The 17,154-nt window shown below is 44.5% G+C and overlaps 2 protein-coding genes across 2 annotated transcripts; one reads left to right on the forward strand and one right to left on the reverse strand.

Moving 5' to 3' along the window:
* Positions 1-1,413: 1,413 nt before the first annotated feature.
* On the forward strand, positions 1,414-10,595 carry BZW1 (basic leucine zipper and W2 domains 1). Its single transcript, XM_039698092.1, has 12 exons — positions 1,414-1,549; positions 1,931-2,004; positions 3,767-3,943; positions 5,546-5,640; positions 5,886-5,951; positions 6,216-6,351; positions 6,934-7,043; positions 7,160-7,330; positions 7,604-7,750; positions 8,068-8,206; positions 9,036-9,158; positions 9,368-10,595. Exons 2-12 carry the CDS (start codon positions 1,941-1,943, stop codon positions 9,397-9,399), a joined length of 1,260 nt encoding a protein of 419 aa, XP_039554026.1. The 5' UTR covers positions 1,414-1,549; positions 1,931-1,940; the 3' UTR covers positions 9,400-10,595.
* Positions 10,596-11,462: 867 nt separating this feature from the next.
* Positions 11,463-17,125, reverse strand: LOC120497101. Its single transcript, XM_039698168.1, has 3 exons — positions 15,507-17,125; positions 13,237-13,406; positions 11,463-12,189 (listed from the first exon to the last, which is right to left on the reverse strand). The coding sequence occupies exons 1-3, from the start codon at positions 15,850-15,852 to the stop codon at positions 12,094-12,096; spliced, it is 612 nt and encodes a 203-aa protein (XP_039554102.1). The 5' UTR covers positions 15,853-17,125; the 3' UTR covers positions 11,463-12,093.
* Positions 17,126-17,154: the final 29 nt, after the last annotated feature.

A 17,154-nucleotide genomic window follows, 5' to 3' on the forward strand; every position in this document is an offset into this window, starting at 1 on the left:
GTTTCCTCCCAGGCCATTTTCTTGTGTCGTCAGAGCAGTCTGGAGGCTCCCGGTTCCTGTCCAGCAGGTCATAGGAGATGGATTCTGCTCCGGGCTGTTCTGATACGAGCTCTCTTGCTGAGGTGGAGTGCGATGTTTTCCCTGGCTGCTGCTTCTTCAGAGTCTTCTGGCTGCGTTCCCAAGGAGTTATCAGTGCTCTCCCGGGAACGAGTCCCACTCCGGGAACTGCCCGCCTGGGAGCTGCCCGCTCGGGTGCTGCCCACCTGGGTGTTCTCTCTGCATCTCACTCTTTGTCTCTCCGCTGGGCTGTCCTTCGGGCCCTTTGTGCTCACTGCTCGGGCTGCCGCTCGGGCCGCCCACCCAGGGACGCCAGATGCCGGGCTGGAGCGTGTCCACAGAAGGGCAACGAGACTGGTCAGGGGTCTAGAGCACAAGTCTTGTGAGGAGTGGCTGAGGGAGCTGGGGTTGTTTATCCTGGAGAAGAGGAGGCTCAGGGGATGCAAGGCAGTGTCATGGCACAGGTTGGACTTGATGATGTCCAAGGTCTTTTCCAGCCTTGCTGATTCTGGGGTTCTCTGAAACCACCCTTGGAGCAGTTGCAGGATGGTAACTGGTCATTTCAAGAGTTTCAGTCTCAGCAATATTGCACTTAAATCTGGTGGAAATCTGCAGCTGCGTAAGTCTAGAAGGAAGCTTGTGTTCTCTTAAGTTGGTTTGGTGGTTTGGCCTTTTGGGGAGCAAAGAACTGAGCTGCAATTGCACCTCCAGTCCTACACCAGCACAGAGAGTATTCCCCATGTTGTCTCCAGCTCTGTGCTGCTGTGTTTGGCAGCCTGTCTTTTTTACATTGTACTTAAAGGACCTCCACTAGAACAGTGGATGTGTTTATACTGTCTGCTAACAGACACTGCCTAGATCCTGAAGGTACGATGAGACCTGCTAGTCAAAGAACCCGTGTTTAAACGCAGTAGAGAAGGCCTGTGCTTCTGGAGCCTAGGGACTTTGCTGTGTGTCCGATGGGCACAGCTTGTAACTGACAGTCCTGTCTGCACACACTACAGCACGTCAAGTGCTTGTTACCACCAGGATCTGAAATAAGAAACTATTACAACTGCAAAGCAAATCTCGGGTCAAGCAGCACAGCAGGTATGGTATTGAAGTTCGATGCACCGCGGGTCCCGGTGCTGCCACCCGCGCTCCCTGGGCCGCAGAGCAGCCAGAGCGGAAGTGTCCCCGCGGAGCCGGGCTGGCTCCGCCGCAGGGAGCGCGGGGAGTAGCAGGCGCTGGGTCCCGGTAACGCGGGGCAGGGCTTGGCCGGGCAGCTCCCCTGGCGGGGCAGAGACCCCCGGGAGCCAGCAGCACGTGCGACCGCCCCGTTGCCCGCCCCTTCCCTCCATCCTCTGGGGCGGGGCGGGGCGGAGCGCGGCCCTCCCCTCTTCCTCTGGCGTCGGTTCCGCTCGCAGAGCTCTCGCTGCCGCCGCTCCTCGCTGCCGTTCCTGCCCGTCTCCGCTCCGGGCCGCTCGGGCATTTTCTCTCTGCCTTAAAGTCGGTGAGGAAACGGGCGCGGGTGGCGGGCGGCCGGCTGGGGCCGGCTGCGGCAGCCTGGGCCGTAAGGGCCGCACCGCGGCGCGCTGCGGTGGAGGCCGGGGGAGGGAGGTGGTGTAACCCCTTCTTCCTCCCCTGCTCGGGTGCCGGGAGCGGGGCAGCGGTGGCGGCAGCGGTGCCGTACGGCGGGGCCGAGGGGCGAGAGGCGCGGGCAGGGCCACGGGCACAGGCAGGGGCACCGCGCGGGCCCCGGCTCCGCCCTGCGNGTGCGTGCCGGGAGCCGGGCGGGGGCCGGCGCCGCCCGCAGCCGCCCAGCGCCGCGGGAGCTGGAGGAGGAGCGGCCCCTGCCCGCAGCGGCCTCACCGGTGTCTCTGCTTTCTTGCAGGGTGTCTTTTATGAATAATCAAAAGCCGCAGAAGCCGACACTATCGGGCCAGCGTTTTAAAACCAGAAAAAGAGGTGAGTTACCGCACCGTGCCCGCTGCCAGGACCGGCTGCCAGCGCTGTGTTTACGGTAAAACGTCGGTTTCTGTCAGTAAGCAAACCAGTGCCTTCGTGCATTCACTGTAAATTTTTTACATGAGACCGTGCTAAGTACAGAGTTTTGAGGCTGACTGGAATTTTCTCTACATTAATAAACAATATCTGGCAGTCAGAATTATCACTGAATTTACTGTAATAACCTTTGCCTAAAAGATGGTCATTCTAGAACTGTCCTGAGTGTGTGGCCTGCAAGCAGAAGGACCTAGTACCTCTGAATTACAGGGGAGCTCCAGCACAGGCTTGTTGCAGGTTAATACATCCATCTAAGGAGCATCTAACATAGTAAGAATTTCAATCTTAGCCACTGGATAAAAGTTATGTTGTCCTCTTTTAAATTTTTTTAAACCTGACAGAAAAAACCCACAACAAAATCGTACAAATATACCCACCCACCTATCCCCCAGGCAACATCCAAAAAACTCCCAGAGTGTGGGATATGCAAAGGCCTATCTCTGCATGCACAGTTACTGCCATAAGAAGAGTTAGTGACTGAAGAGGTGTGATGAGGAACTGTGTATTTTGGTGGAGCTTTTTTTCAGCCTGAAGAAGAAGTGGGGACACTTTTAGAATTCCTGTTCAGTACAGTTTTACTTGTATACCAGTAGAATTCCAGCTGTAACAGGAATACAGCTTTAGGCATGCTGTACATGCAGAAGCACACATGGATTTATAGAACCTGTTTGAACGTCAAAGCATCTCAAAAATCTCTTGAATATTAGAGTTTGCTGTGGTCTGTCCAGCAGATGTAATGCCAGCAACCAGGGGTTTAGTCTCTTTTTAAGCACTTAACCATAGTTTGGCTGTGAAGCAACTCTTCTGCAACAGTGAACTCTGTGGTTCTGCCCTGGAAAATAACTGATCCAGTATTTCCAAAGTGGTACCCAGCTTTTACCAGTGTGTTGATACTTGCATTGACACTGGACACCAGTATGCCCTCTGGGCTGCTAACAGAATTGGTTAAGATGTTGTAGACAACACTCAAAATAAGATCTGCAGTTGAGTTCTCTTATCTTTGGAAGCTTTTAATCTCGTGATTTCCATAATCTAAAGACTAATTGACATGAGGAAAATTGAAGCTCTCTTTAAGACTTTCTGTTAGTTACATGGGTGGATTTGTTGCATGTTGACTATACCTTGCCTGTAGCAAAAACAAGGCAATGATCAGTTGATGGATCAGGTATGAAGACACATCAGGAGTGTTCTGCTTATCAACAGCAAAGGATGTTAAATAGCTCTGTAGTTAAGGCTATTAAGTTAGCTGTATGTCTCCATTTCCCCCAAGCACTTGAGGAAAAGTTATTGCCTCAAACTCACTTAGCTGCAGGTTAACATGAGGGGATGGTCTTCATAGCCAAAAAGTGAATTTCCAGGTGACTCAGATGCAATAATGGTATGCAGTTTGTCAGTCAGAAGATTTCATCCGAAACAGAGAGAGGCCCAAAAAGCTGAGATAAAACATGAATAATGGAGTCCAATGTACAGAATTATAGGGGCATGTATTAAAAATCGCCTTCCAACATGAGCTAAGTCTCTGGTGTTGGAGGGAAAGAGTGATCTAACATGAGAATAGGAATATAAGAATCAAACTGAGAAGTCAGATAAGCTTTGTTAGAGCCAAGTAATGATCATCACAAAGAACTCTTAATGGAAATCTTATTTCTACATTTTTGCTTTACAGATGAAAAAGAGAGGTTTGACCCTACTCAGTTCCAGGACTGTATTATTCAAGGTTTAACTGAAACTGGCACTGACTTGGAGGCAGTAGCAAAGTTTCTTGATGCTTCTGGTGCAAAACTTGATTATCGCCGCTATGCAGAAACACTTTTTGACATCCTGGTGGCTGGTGGAATGCTGGGTAAGTCCCTGTGATGTGGTTGCTGTCAGCTTCATTCACTTTACTCTGCAAAAGCTGCATTTCCTTTCAGTGTAAAATCTCTGCTAAAGAGCCCATTGAGTGTCTAGAACAAGGTTTAAGTTAACCTGTGGTAAACCACCTGATTGTCTTGGTGCCTGAGCAGTTACTGTAGAAATACTCTCTATAACCTGCCTCAGTTTTACTTGAGTCTGTTTGCATTCCTTGAAGTGTAGATTGTACAAACTCTGCTTAGAAGAAAGTACTTTGGATTTTTGGGTGTGGTTGTTTTGTTGGTCTTTTTTGTTTGTTTGTTTGGTGTTTTTTTGGCTAGTTTTTGTTGGTTGGGGTTTTTGTACCAGGAGTAGATCTTGACTCTGGTCAAGATCACTTCTAATGATGAGATGGATGAATGCTTGTTTCAGGTACATGGTTTGTGGTAACAAGACCAGTAGTTGCCCTGAAAGATTCTGACATGTTCCTATGATTTGTGCATCCTGCCCTGTTATTTTGGAAAGGAAACTTGTTTACAGAAGAATCTGAAGTGCTTAGTCTTGGACATGCTGTTCCAAATTATTTGTTGCTGACAATAGTGAGGTCGTGGGCTCTAGCAGACATCACAGACATTAGGGAGTGAGAAATGAGAGGGTGGTTGAGTTGGCAGAAAACACAGGGACTGAGGAAGTGAAATGTGATGATGAAAACTCTTGCAAACTCAGGTACACACTCTGTGTACAAAGAGGAACAGATGCTCACCAACCAGGTAAGCACGTACTGTAATTGTTACAATATGTGGGTTTACATTCAAGAGTCTTAACCAGTGCAGCCTCCTGTGTTAGGAAGTGTTCCTTCTAGGAACGAGTCTGTTGTGTTAATGGTGATGTGGGGTGCTTTACTCAACTCCCTGTCTGTAACAGGTAGCTAAGAAGATCAGCTTTGATCTTCAGTCAGAGGAGGCCAGAATCAAAACTGGCATCCTGTTGCATTACCAGCTTTTAATATTATTAACCAGAAATATTAATCTCTAGTTTTAAAGTAATATTTCTGACTAATTCATAACAAAGTATCTCCATTGTATGTAGAATGGCACATAAATTGATGGTGAGGTGTTCTGGCACTGAAGCTGGTGACCTGAATGCACCTTCATTAGTGAAGCAGCCTAAATAACTAAAGTTTCAAGCTCATCTCTGCAGCACTGAATTTTGAACTGTGTGTCTCTTCATGTTTCTGCTGCTGTGACTTACTGTGTCACGTAAAAGGCACGAAGCAGCACTATTGCAGAACACACTTGCTGGAATTACACAGCTTCAGTGGCTTCCTTTAAGGGAAGAGGAGCTCATATGGCCTTGTGAACTTATTCATATGAAAACAAGATGTGTTGTCAATCCCCTTAGCAGCAGGGAGCCAGAATAGTTAGATGTTCAAATCTAAGCTCTGGTGCAGCAGTGGAACACAAGAAGATGTAGGGGTGTCTGTGGTGATCAGGTCAGTGAGTTCATCATGACAGGACAATGTGTTGCATGCTGTGGGTGCTGCAGTTCTCTGTGGAGACTGCTCAGTGCTCTCACTGGGAGTAGCACCACTAATGCTGAACTCCTCCTGCAGCCCCGGGCGGGACCCTGGCAGACGACATGACACGCACAAACGTCTGTGTGTTTGCAGCACAGGAAGACCTAGAAACCATGCAAGCATTTGCTCAGGTTAGTTCTGAAATTAGGACAATTTAACTTAAAGCTGTTTATTGGCCAAAAATTAAATGTTTCTGTAACTGTATGTTAACGTAAAAATAATGCATGGCTTTAAGCATACTGGAAGTGGTAGAGTAGAAGTGTTCCAAGCTGTAAGTGCTCTAAAAGTTCAGACCTATTTTACTGGACTTCTTTTTTTAAAATTCTAATCAAATGATCGTTCACAGCAAAAGGTAATGTACTCTATGTCTTTCTAGGTTTTTAACAAGCTAATCAGGCGTTACAAGTACCTGGAGAAAGGCTTTGAAGATGAAGTCAAAAAGGTATGGAGTGGTTTTTTTATCAGCTGACAAGTAAACCTTCACATTCTGCTAGTTAATCACTCTGTAGAAGGGTTACATCATAAAATGGATTATTAAAATACAACCCTTGAAAGTTGTTCATAGAAGAATGGCTGGCTTGCATGACTACCAGTGACTAGTGCTTCTGCTAGCTTGATGAAACAAAAGTGTTTAACACAGGCAGTGGCCAAAGTTTAGTGAGAGGTGGTAGTTTTATGTAGCTCTTCTTTCTTACTTGTCCTGCAGTTGCTGCTGTTCCTGAAAGGGTTCTCAGAATCTGAGCGGAACAAACTGGCCATGCTGACGGGTATTCTGCTTGCCAACGGGACACTGAATGCATCAATTCTCAACAGTCTCTACAATGAGAACTTGGTTAAAGAAGGTAAGTGTGGCCCAGCTCCTCCCTTAGGAACGGGGGACAGAACCATGACAAGTAGGTGGGAAGTGTGATGACATTGCACCCTTGTATCTCACAAGCTTCCTCCGGTGATAGATTAACTACAGGATTAGCAAAAGTAAATGTGATGCCCCTGTGAACCTGGAAGATCTTGGTAAGACTTCAGAAAATTAGTTTCTTGAGAAAGCTTGTGTGTAGGACTTCCCTGCATGACACTGGGGGCTGCCATCACTAGCGTTGCCCAGCAAGGCACCACTGTATTTTTGACAGGGACCTTTCAGGATGCAAAATGTTGTCATATCTTTAGGTTACTTCCTAAATTGCAGCAAGAAGAGTTGAGTTTAGTACAGGGAAGACTTTGTGGTGCTGAGTTGTAGGAAAAGTCCAGTGTGCTGGAGGCTGCAGTGTCCTTGGGCAGAGAGACATACTGCAGACTGTGCTGGGGTTGCTTGGAAGCACAGTTGCTGCTCTGACTACAGTCTGAACAAATGAAGTACCCTGTACTTGGGCCTTATGGTTCCCTGTGTTTTGAATTTCACTAATAATAGAACCATTCTGGCTGCACAGGTGTTTCTGCAGCTTTTGCAGTCAAGCTGTTCAAATCATGGATAAATGAGAAAGATATCAATGCAGTGGCTGTCAGTCTTCGCAAGGTAAACATGGACAACAGGCTCATGGTGAGTACTACTGGAACTACTCTGCTGTTCCATAAGCCAGTTTTGTGAACAGCATTTCCCAGCAAAGCACCCAACACACATTTCTTTTACAAAAGAGTTGTAAACTTTGTTTTCAGGAACTCTTCCCAGCCAACAAACAAAGTGTTGAACACTTCTCCAAGTACTTCACTGAAGCAGGACTAAAGGAACTCTCTGAGTATGTTCGGAACCAGCAATCCATAGGAGCTCGGAAGGAGCTGCAGAAGGAGCTGCAGGAGCAGATGTCACGGGGAGATCCATTCAAGGATGTAGGTGTTTCTAGACAAGGTGGAGGTGCTTTCTGTGCCTGTCTCTCTTTCATACTGAACTTAGCTCTCACTGGGAGCTAAAATGAGGAACTGGGGGGGAGGGGGGGGGGTTGATATGAGCTTTACGGTCTTTCCTTAATGTCCATAATTGTGCTTTATGATCAAGAAGGTTGGTTGTCATTCTGAAACCTTCTGGGCTACCTTTAGAATAGAAGTTTTCATTTAGCCTTGTGCCATATGTGGCCTTTCTGCTTACTCTTACTCTCCTGGCAGATCATCTTGTACGTGAAGGAGGAGATGAAGAAAAACAACATCTCAGAACAGACTGTGGTAACCATAATCTGGTCAAGTGTAATGAGCACAGTGGAGTGGAACAAAAAGGAGGAGCTGGTAGCAGAGCAAGCCATTAAGCATTTGAAGGTATTGTAACTTTAATACAGACTTCTGCACCGCTTAGGCAGAGCCTGGTTTTCCTTCTGTCTGCAGCTCCATTTTAAATGTTAAAGCTACAACTCTGCTAGTACAGAGAGAGAATAAGATGGGGAATTCTGCTCCTTGTGAGGAGTATTACAGGCCAAGGGCCTGAGGCAGAGGCAGTGACTGCTGCAGAGCTGCTCTGGGGTGGGGCTGTGGTTGCAAATTTCTAAGCAGTGGCTGATGGAAACTGGAAAACCAGCTTTAGTCAGGTGATAAATAAGAAGTGCTCTGTGTGTGCCAATCTCTTGTTCTTGTTACAGCAATACAGCCCTCTACTTGCTGCCTTCACCACCCAAGGTCAGTCAGAGCTGACTCTTCTGTTGAAGATTCAGGAGTATTGTTATGACAACATTCACTTCATGAAGGCCTTCCAGAAAATAGTGGTGCTCTTCTACAAAGGTAACTTGTAGTTACCAGGTTGTAGTTTTGGGGGTTTGTGGAGGAGCTGGTTTTGGTTGGTTGGGTTTTTTAAAGGTTCTGAAACAGGGCAGATCAGTGCTACAACATTGCACTTCCTAAGCTAAAGAATTTTCTACCTCCTGTTTCTAAAAATGCAAAGGTGCATGTGGCTGGCTCTTTGCACATGGGAAAGTGCAAGACAAAGATGGTGCCTGTCTACAGTAGATTGGCTTAAGAGTTGCAGAACAAAGCTAAATTCAGATTTTTAAGGCATTTTGTGAAGTTCCGTGATAATTTATTGTTCTTAGTTCTCTTAACATGGACTGTGAGCAGCTGAAGAGTGAAACCACCAATGTGTTCCAGACTGCTCTAGGTTCTTTTTAAATGTTTGATGAAAGGTGGCACTAAAACCCACGCTGTGCACCTATGGAAACTTGTTAAACTGAAGACTGTGCTGTACTTGTGAAATTTAAAAACCACCTGCACCACAGGAAGTGTTTACTTTGGACTTCAACAGAACTTGAATCTGTTCCTAGCTGTTCACTGAACCTTTGCTTAGTGTGCCTCTCAAATAACTCTAAAACACTCCAGACTGTTAGTAGGAGTGAAAGTGCAGCTCCTGGATACAGTACTGAGGAAACTCGCAGCATGAGGAACCATCCAAAATGTTTGGTTCTCCAAATTTCAAAACTGAAGGCACTCCTAGTGCAGGTCTGTCCAGCTGTACCCAGAGGAGGAGTACACGGTGCTCCCAGGGGAGGAAGCAAAGGCTGCCAGTCAGGCTCTCAGCAGTTCACTGTGTTAACACTGCTCTTGCCCATCTTTGCAGCTGAAGTTCTGAGTGAAGAACCCATTCTCAAGTGGTATAAAGATGCCCATCTTGCAAAAGGAAAGAGTGTTTTTCTGGAGCAGATGAAGAAGTTTGTTGAATGGCTCAAGAATGCTGAAGAAGGTAAGCAGCAGCTTAGCTCATATGTGGATCTTATTCATTTTGGGAACCCTAATGCAAATAATGCTGTGTTTTGGAGTGGGGGATGTTAATTGCCCCTCTGAGACTAGTGTGGATCCAGCAGCAGCTGTTGTGCAGGATGCAGGGCAGCAGCTGAGCTCAGGGCTGGGGGGAGCCATGGGCAGGCTGCTGATGAGGTCTCTCTGTTGCAGAGTCGGAGTCTGAAGCTGAAGAGGGTGACTGACCTGTGAAACTCTGGCCTCAGTAAAGCAAACAGGAGCTGTAGATAAGTGTCATGTCTCATGTGTCCTTCTGATTCTTACATCCTACCTCCCTGTATCAAGCATGATATAAGGGCTCTCATGGCAATTTATTTTAACTGTTTTCTATAGTTAATGAAATACTGGATTTAGTTTTTAAAACCATGTTCAAGTAGCTTACAGGAGCTGTTAGATTTGACGCTTAACCTGCATTTGTCCTTTCAGTTACCTTCTACCTCCTGTATTTTCTACTGTAATAATGTAATATAAGGCCTTCCATGGTGAAATCCAGTTCATCTGTTGGGATTTCTGTCTGTATTGGAGTAGGTGTGATATGGTGAACGAGACTTAGGGCAGTCTGCTTGCAAATTAAACTATAAAAAGCCTCCCAAGTGAAGAGGCCATTGCCTGTGTGGCACTGCAGTCTGTACCACCAAATATCCCATCATAGGTGGCTGTCCATGTCCCCAAGTACTTTGTCATCTCTTTACCAGACTTCCAGCATAAAGCAATCCTCTATTCCAGCTCTGGGGAAGGTGGGAGCCCCACTGCTAGAGAGAAGTTGTTGTGGTGCCAGGAACTGGTTACCATGGTGGGGCATGAGAGTGACATCTCTGAGCCTGCTGGCTGTCACAGCTGGTGGCCCATGCTCCTGAGGGACTGTCAGGTGCCCTTGCAGCTCTGGGGATGCCTTCCTTTTCCCTTTCCCTCATGGAAGCACAAGCAGTGCTGTTCCACACAGAGCTGCCCAGCAGCTTTCTTGAGCCAGGCACTGCTGCCCGCAGGGCTGGGGCAGGGGCAGCAGCTGCTTTGTGCTGCTCTGTAAATGCACAGCTGCTGCAACCTAAGGCAGCCCAAACACCACCCTCCCCCTTTGAGGTTTAGAGATTCTTTTATGCTGGCAGCTCACATGCTAAACCAACTTATCTGCTCCCTGAAACTTTAATTCCTAATGGAAATTCTCAGGACAGTTCAATTCAGAAAGATTGGGGGAAAAAAGGTGACGTCTATCCTGTTATAAGCTTACAGTGAGCATTAACTGAAATACTGGTAACCAGAGTACACCTACTAAAATAAATGAAAAAATTGGTCATCACAATGCAATCTGTTCAATACTACAGTGATCTTCCTTACTTTGTAACTTTTTTTTTAAGCAAATAAAGGCCATCCTTACACTTAATGCCAAGGGCTGTCTCTGCTCTTTATCTGAAAAGAAAGCACCACTGATACTATAGGGTACAAAGCAATGCACAGTCTTTTGCCTAAATTCAAGGACTGTTGAATAAAGTGAAGTTAAAACACTGCTTTGTTGCTGTTAGGGAGCTCTTTTCCATGTTGAAAGTTCTAACATCCCCTGAGTTTGAAAACCAGGTTCAGCTGTATATTAAGTTTTATATCAATATTTGGTAAGTATCCAAGAAATCATACTAAAAGGTAAGGCAGTTACAATATTACCAAATTAGAAATCAGTGCTGTTTTAAGTTTCTTTGGTCCCTGTGACTCAGCCTGCTTAGCTGCAGGAGCCTGTGCCCTTTCTGCTTTTCAATGGAGAGAAGAAAGAAAAGTGCTGCATGATAAGGGCAGTGCTTGTTTGGGACAAAATCCAGCATCTTCTGAACCACGTCAAAAAGGTTCCTGTGGTCAGAATCCTGCCATGTCATGAACTCCTTCATGGAAATAAACAACAAAACATTCTTTTATCTTTAAACAGTTGTTTAAAGCTTCTGTCCTCAAGAACATTTTCCCTGCTGCACCTTACCTTCAGTGGTGTACAGAGGGTTGATAAGTATCTGCCACCAGGATTTTGTTCATGCCACCAGGATCTTGTTCATCCAAATCCAGCTGTCCTTGACAGAAAAATTTTCCATTTCCTTAGACAAACAGGCTGTATTTGTTACTCAAATAGTCTGTTTTGGCCCTTCAGTAGAAGTTTACCAACATGTGAGTTTGCAGCTTGGGAACTGAACTGCGAATAGTCCACCAGAGCAGCCAGCTTGTCAAAGAGATGGCTCATGGCTGCGTCTTAATCTGAAAATATTTAAAATAAAACTATAGCAGTCCAGTACATAAAAATATAATAACCTGCTTTTCTTATCATGTGATATGGCAAAGACCCCAATTCCTTGCCATGCCTCTGAAGGGAAATCCAGAGAGACATTTTTGTTCATTGTTAGACAAAGTTATCAACAACTATTTTTCACTGTACCCTGCAACCAATAATCAGTTTCAGATTAAGGAAAAAAAAAGGCAGTACTGATCTGTTTCCTAAAGTAAGGTGGAGTGTATTAGGTTTTATCCCTTGAGGTTTTTCCCCCTTGACCCTATTTTTTTTTTACTTTGTTGATTAATCTCAAGTTTCAGCAGTACTGCCAAGATGACAAAGTTGAGGTATTTGAATTTGTTGATGGTGACAGATGAAGCTACATCTGTTACTAGCATGGCTTGTAAATTACAAATGTTAAGAAGGTGATCCTTCATACCAAGCTGCTGCCAAAATGTTGACTGAAAGCAACGTGTAGAAATGTTCTGTTCATACCGTTCCCTTGTGCCCACATCTCTCCTCAGTTTGGCACCATGGAAGAAGGCAGCTGAAGTTCTTGCATAAATCATTCCCCTCACTCCCTGCCTGTCCAGCATATTTTCACCCACCTGAGCAGAATTACAGATGCTGCATCATTCTAAGGTTCACAGTAGCTTAGAGGAAATAGTGCTGCTCCAAGGTCCATGAGAATAGACTCCACTCCCAACGTGTCATGGTTGTGACTGTGCCAGTGCTGTGAAAGGATTCACAAGGTTCTTGTTTGATACCAGACTCCAAACCAGCCCAAGAGCTCAAGAAAGAGAGCGCTGTGCTGCTGGAGCACAGTTCAGCAGTGTGTGACACCCCTCAAATGAGAGCTCAGCCTAACAGGCTAACTGCAGGGGCTCTGCACTGGCCTGTGGGCACCAAAGTGTCTGATCCTCAAATACTGCACACCCAATGCCCATAACTTTCATCTCTGAAGGCAAAGGTGCTGAGCCCCTGGACCTCAAAAACAATTCAAACATGTCCATGGTACTCTGGACACAGTGACTACAAAAGCAGGATGTGACATGACTTGCAACAGTTCTAATAAAGCTGAGCCACACACATCCCATAGCACAGAAAGCAACATGACAAAAATCCCAACGCCAAACCAAAGTACAGGTGGCTTTGTAAAGTCACCGAGTACTGCCAGGATCCAGTGCCTTTACATATTCCAGTACTTGGACTTCATAAGCTGCTTCAGAGCAGCTGCCATAGTTTTTGATTATTGTCACAGCTATGTATTTGCCTCTTCTGAAAAGATGGGATTGAACAGTGATTAGATGAACAACTACTTCCAGTGAAGAATATTCAGATATACATGGTTTATAGCAATGGCAACCTTTTCTAAAAGTGGTTTTTTAGTACTTGCTGACAATATAATCAAGGTTCATCTATGCATAAAAAGACTTAAAATTTCATGTATCAATTCCAAAAACATACATTATACCTTATTATTGTTCCTAGAAATAAAAAGCCCCACCTACCACCCCGTGGTATTTATGTATGCTATTGAAAATGCAAATCAAACCAAAATAGACTTAAGAATTACCACTGAAGCTATTCCAGACTATTCTTGTTTAAACTGTAAATATCTACTTGGACAACTGTTACTAGACAATTCTCATCAAGACACATTTACAGTGAAAAAAGGAAAATAAAACACAAGTTCTACATAATAACAATCCCCACCCTCAAAGAAAAAAGAAAAATAGAAGTCTTCTAAAAGCTCCCTCAGATCATTAAAAGCACTTACTGTATTGGTTTTGTGTGGCCAAGAGGACTTCGAGGGTGGGTTTCTGAGAGATGCTGCCAGAAGTTTCCTGTGTCTGACAGAGCCAGTGCCAGCTCGCTCCAGGACACAGCCAGCTGCAGGACAGCTGTGCCAGTGGCCAAGGCTTGGCCAAGTAGGGACGGTGCTAACACCTCTGTGGTAACATATTTAAGAAGGAAAAAAAGTTACAGAAGAGATGTAATTGCACTCAGAGAATGGTGAGAATATGAGGAACAGAACAAAAGAACAGCCAAGGTCAGTAGAGAAGGAAGGGCAGGAACAGCACCAAGACTGTGCAGCCAGTCAATAAACTCAAGTGAATTCAGGTCAGAAAAACAATTAATTCATCAGGGAGATACTCAGGCATTCAGCTACACACCAGACCACAAAGAGCAGGAGCAATTTCAAATTCAGCCCCTGGAAATCCACATAGTTTGTGTTACAGGAGAAAAACATGGCAAGGAACAGACTTTAGGTGAGATACTCAAAGTAGGAAAGCAACAAAAAATCACCATTATTTTTCTTTTAAAAGATTGGTTCACTGAATTTTACGTTATGATTTCGGAACCCCTATACTTTTTTCTTAAAGCAAAGGGATTTAATAATTATATTTTATATATATATACACACATGTATTTTTAAACAGCTTTGTGTCCAAATTAAAACAGCCATCTTAGGCAGTCAAGATTAAATAACTTGTATGAATTTTTGGCAAGAAGCTATTTTTTTTTAATCACAAAAGATACACATTTGCTTTATGCTGTCTTGGCTTAAGATCTTAATTTAACTTACAACTCCAATCTTCAGTTTTTTTAATAGTGAACAAAAATCAGAAAATGCACCCTGGTAGTGGGATGCCATCATCCATATTTAATTCTACAAATTTCTCACTGATACTTGAAAAAGTCAGTCTGGCATGACCCCCTTGCTATTTCAGTGACACTTAATCAAAATGTAGTTTAAAAGCTTGTCCATGGATTTTAGAGTATGGGTTAAGCAAATCCTTGTTGTAATATAAATTCTGAAGGCATGAAAGTGATGCCTGTATTTCAAGTACTCCAGTCAATGGTTATTGTTCATTAATCTGCTCAAATATATTCAGTGAACAAATAGCAGGACCATGTTCTGTGGCATCACAAGCATATGTACAAACTACATTTTCACAGAAGGAAATGCAATCCTAACAAAAAAACAGTCAGCTACTAATATGAGCCAAAGCAATAAACTTCTGTTATCCACAGAATTCCCCAGACCTGTCACTCAGTTATTACTGACGGATGAGAACCTACCTAAAACTAAATTAAAATGGGCCCTATCACCTGTAGAGGTTTAGGATGACATGTACTATAAAGTGTCTTGTATTTCCTTTTGCCACCAGCTGTCACATTAGACCAGATCCCTGGCTACTAGGATGCCCAGTGTCACATTATTCCTTGGATTTGTGACTGCAGACTTCAAAACTGTGTCATTGACAACGGCCTCTTTCATTCACAGAATTGGTTTCTGAATCATTACTATAAAAAAAAATCCAGTAAATGTAACTAAAATCATTCTAGTGTCCCTATGAAGGCAGCTTTTTGTTTTAAGTTAAAGACATCTTTCTTGAAATACCTTCAACTCAAAAATTAATCTGGTATCACCTGACCTGATCAGAGTAATAAAATCTTAAAACATGCCTGCTGATATCAGAAGTCCAGAAGTTTTTTACCTGCCAGGAGTTTTAGAAAGATGGTTGCAGCACTTTTTCTCCTGCGCACTTCTGAATGGTGTCCCTTTTCCATTCTCAGCATTATTGCACCTTCTGCAAAGTAGTCTTTTTCTTTTATCCCTGTCAGGACCATTAGTTTGACTGAATTCCCTGGTAATTCATTAATTACCAAACTGAAACTATAATGATTGTGTTTTCCCTCAATATCCCAGTTTCTGGCTTTTTTTCTCTGCTCCTTTTTCCAATTTATTTTTTCATTCAAGAGCTTTGTTCAGGTTAATTATTTTTGACAGGAACTTAAACCTGTAACCTTCTTCTTAAAAAAAGGCTTTTAAAGACATAGTGTGGGGCTCCTGCCAAGCTACTCAGGCCCCCAGTGCTGCATTATCCTAGGAAGAAGAAAGGCTTCTGTGTGCTTAACAAGGGCAAATATTTCTCAGGGGGCTTTTCAAGATTTCAGTGAAGTTTTTCTACGGGAGACAATAAAACTCGGGTTATCTCGCAGTTAGGCTGCCCCATGAGGAAAAGTGAACTCACTACCCACCCTTTTCAGCCCCAAGCCGACTGCAGCGCCTCAGGCCGGAGGGCGGCGGCCGCTGCCGGCGCCGGGACGCCCCGGGCGGGCGGAGCGATGGGGGATCCCCGGGGACACCGAATCCCTGCCCCGGCGAAAGTCTCCGTCCTCGGCCCGAGCAGGCGCTCCGGGAAAGGCTCCGGCCCCGCCACAGCGGCCGAGGCCATTTTCTGCCCGGCCGCGAAGGCGCAGCAGACAACATGGCGGCCTGAGGGGGACGGGCGGTGGTGGTGGGGGCGGCAGGGGACTCCCAATTGCGAAATAGTAATTTCTTATCCTGCTGCGGGGCTGTCATTGTCTGTACTGCCCTGGACATGGTTCCTGGTCCTCTGGAATCGGCTCACCATATCGACAAGGGTGTTACTGTTCAAGGATCATGCACCATTATTTTTGCCCGCTGCTCTCCAGCTTAGACCAAGTCCAGGAAAACCGACAGAATACAATTTTGAAACGTTTGTTTGTAATTTTGTCCCAATAGGATCACTCTCTTTTCAATACACATTAGATTAAAAAAAAAAACAAAACCAAACAACCCACCCCAAAAATGTATCTACATTTAATGTGTGTCCTCCAGAGAGCAAAATACTTGGTGCTGCTGCACTTTTTATGGAACAGCCTTCTTTTTAAGGAGGGAAAAAAAATCCCCTGAAATTGTTTCCAGTTCAGTACAATTTTAATTATTAATCATTTACAGTTGTTTTGCACTGTAGGAAACTTCCCAGTATGTCCTTCCTCCTGCATGGCAGTAGTGCCAGTCAAGTGTGCCATTACACGCCTCTGTTTACTTGCTACTGCTGCTGGTTTTAAGGAAGAGAGGAGCACAGAGCTAAAAGAATAAAATCCTTTACCTGACTGAAGTATTACACTAAAAGATATTAAGCCTGGAACAAGGGCTGGGAGCTTAAAGCAACATTCCATGAAGAATATAGAAACTTTGTCCCCTTGAGCAGGTATTGATTAACTCTTCTCATTACCTCAGTAATCTGTACCTGGCACAGTCTGCCTTTCTCTTGCAAATGAGTTATTATTTTAAGAAGCCAAGTCTCAAAATAGAAAATAATGGTCTGAAGCTGACTGCAAGTCAGCTGGACCTTGAGCCTCCCTTGAATTACAAAGCGTATATAATATAAGAATGGGCTTTGCTAAGGGATGCTCACCGAGTAGAAACAGGATTGGGGGAAGAAGCCCAAAAGGGCTCTTATTTGTTCAACACCACGTGACCACCACCATGAGCCTTTTTGACAGTGCTCTTTGTTTTGTTTACCCCCTAGTCTTTGTGTGAAAAAGTGATGAAAAACAAGCTACAGTAAATCCATGTTACCTAGTTTCAATCAACAAGTATGTAAGGACAGAAATACTTACTCTTTCATAGCAATAGTGTTGTGCCAGAAGCAGAAGAAATTACTCCCATCTATCTTTTGGGCAAGGTAAAGACATTATCATTCCAACACAGCAGCATGAGAGCAAACACTCCTCTAAACATGTTCTTTAATCTTCTTGGAGGGAAAGGTTTCATCTGTTTATGACACTGCTCTCACCTGGGGGAAAAAATTGCATATCTTACTTCACTCTTTTGAGAAAACTAAATAAGGAAGATAACACTTTATGAGAAAGTTTC

The sequence above is a fragment of the Passer montanus genome, unplaced genomic scaffold (genome assembly GCF_014805655.1).
Source record: "Passer montanus isolate IOZ18808 unplaced genomic scaffold, ASM1480565v1 scaffold1, whole genome shotgun sequence".
Taxonomy (NCBI): Eukaryota; Metazoa; Chordata; class Aves; order Passeriformes; family Passeridae; genus Passer; species Passer montanus.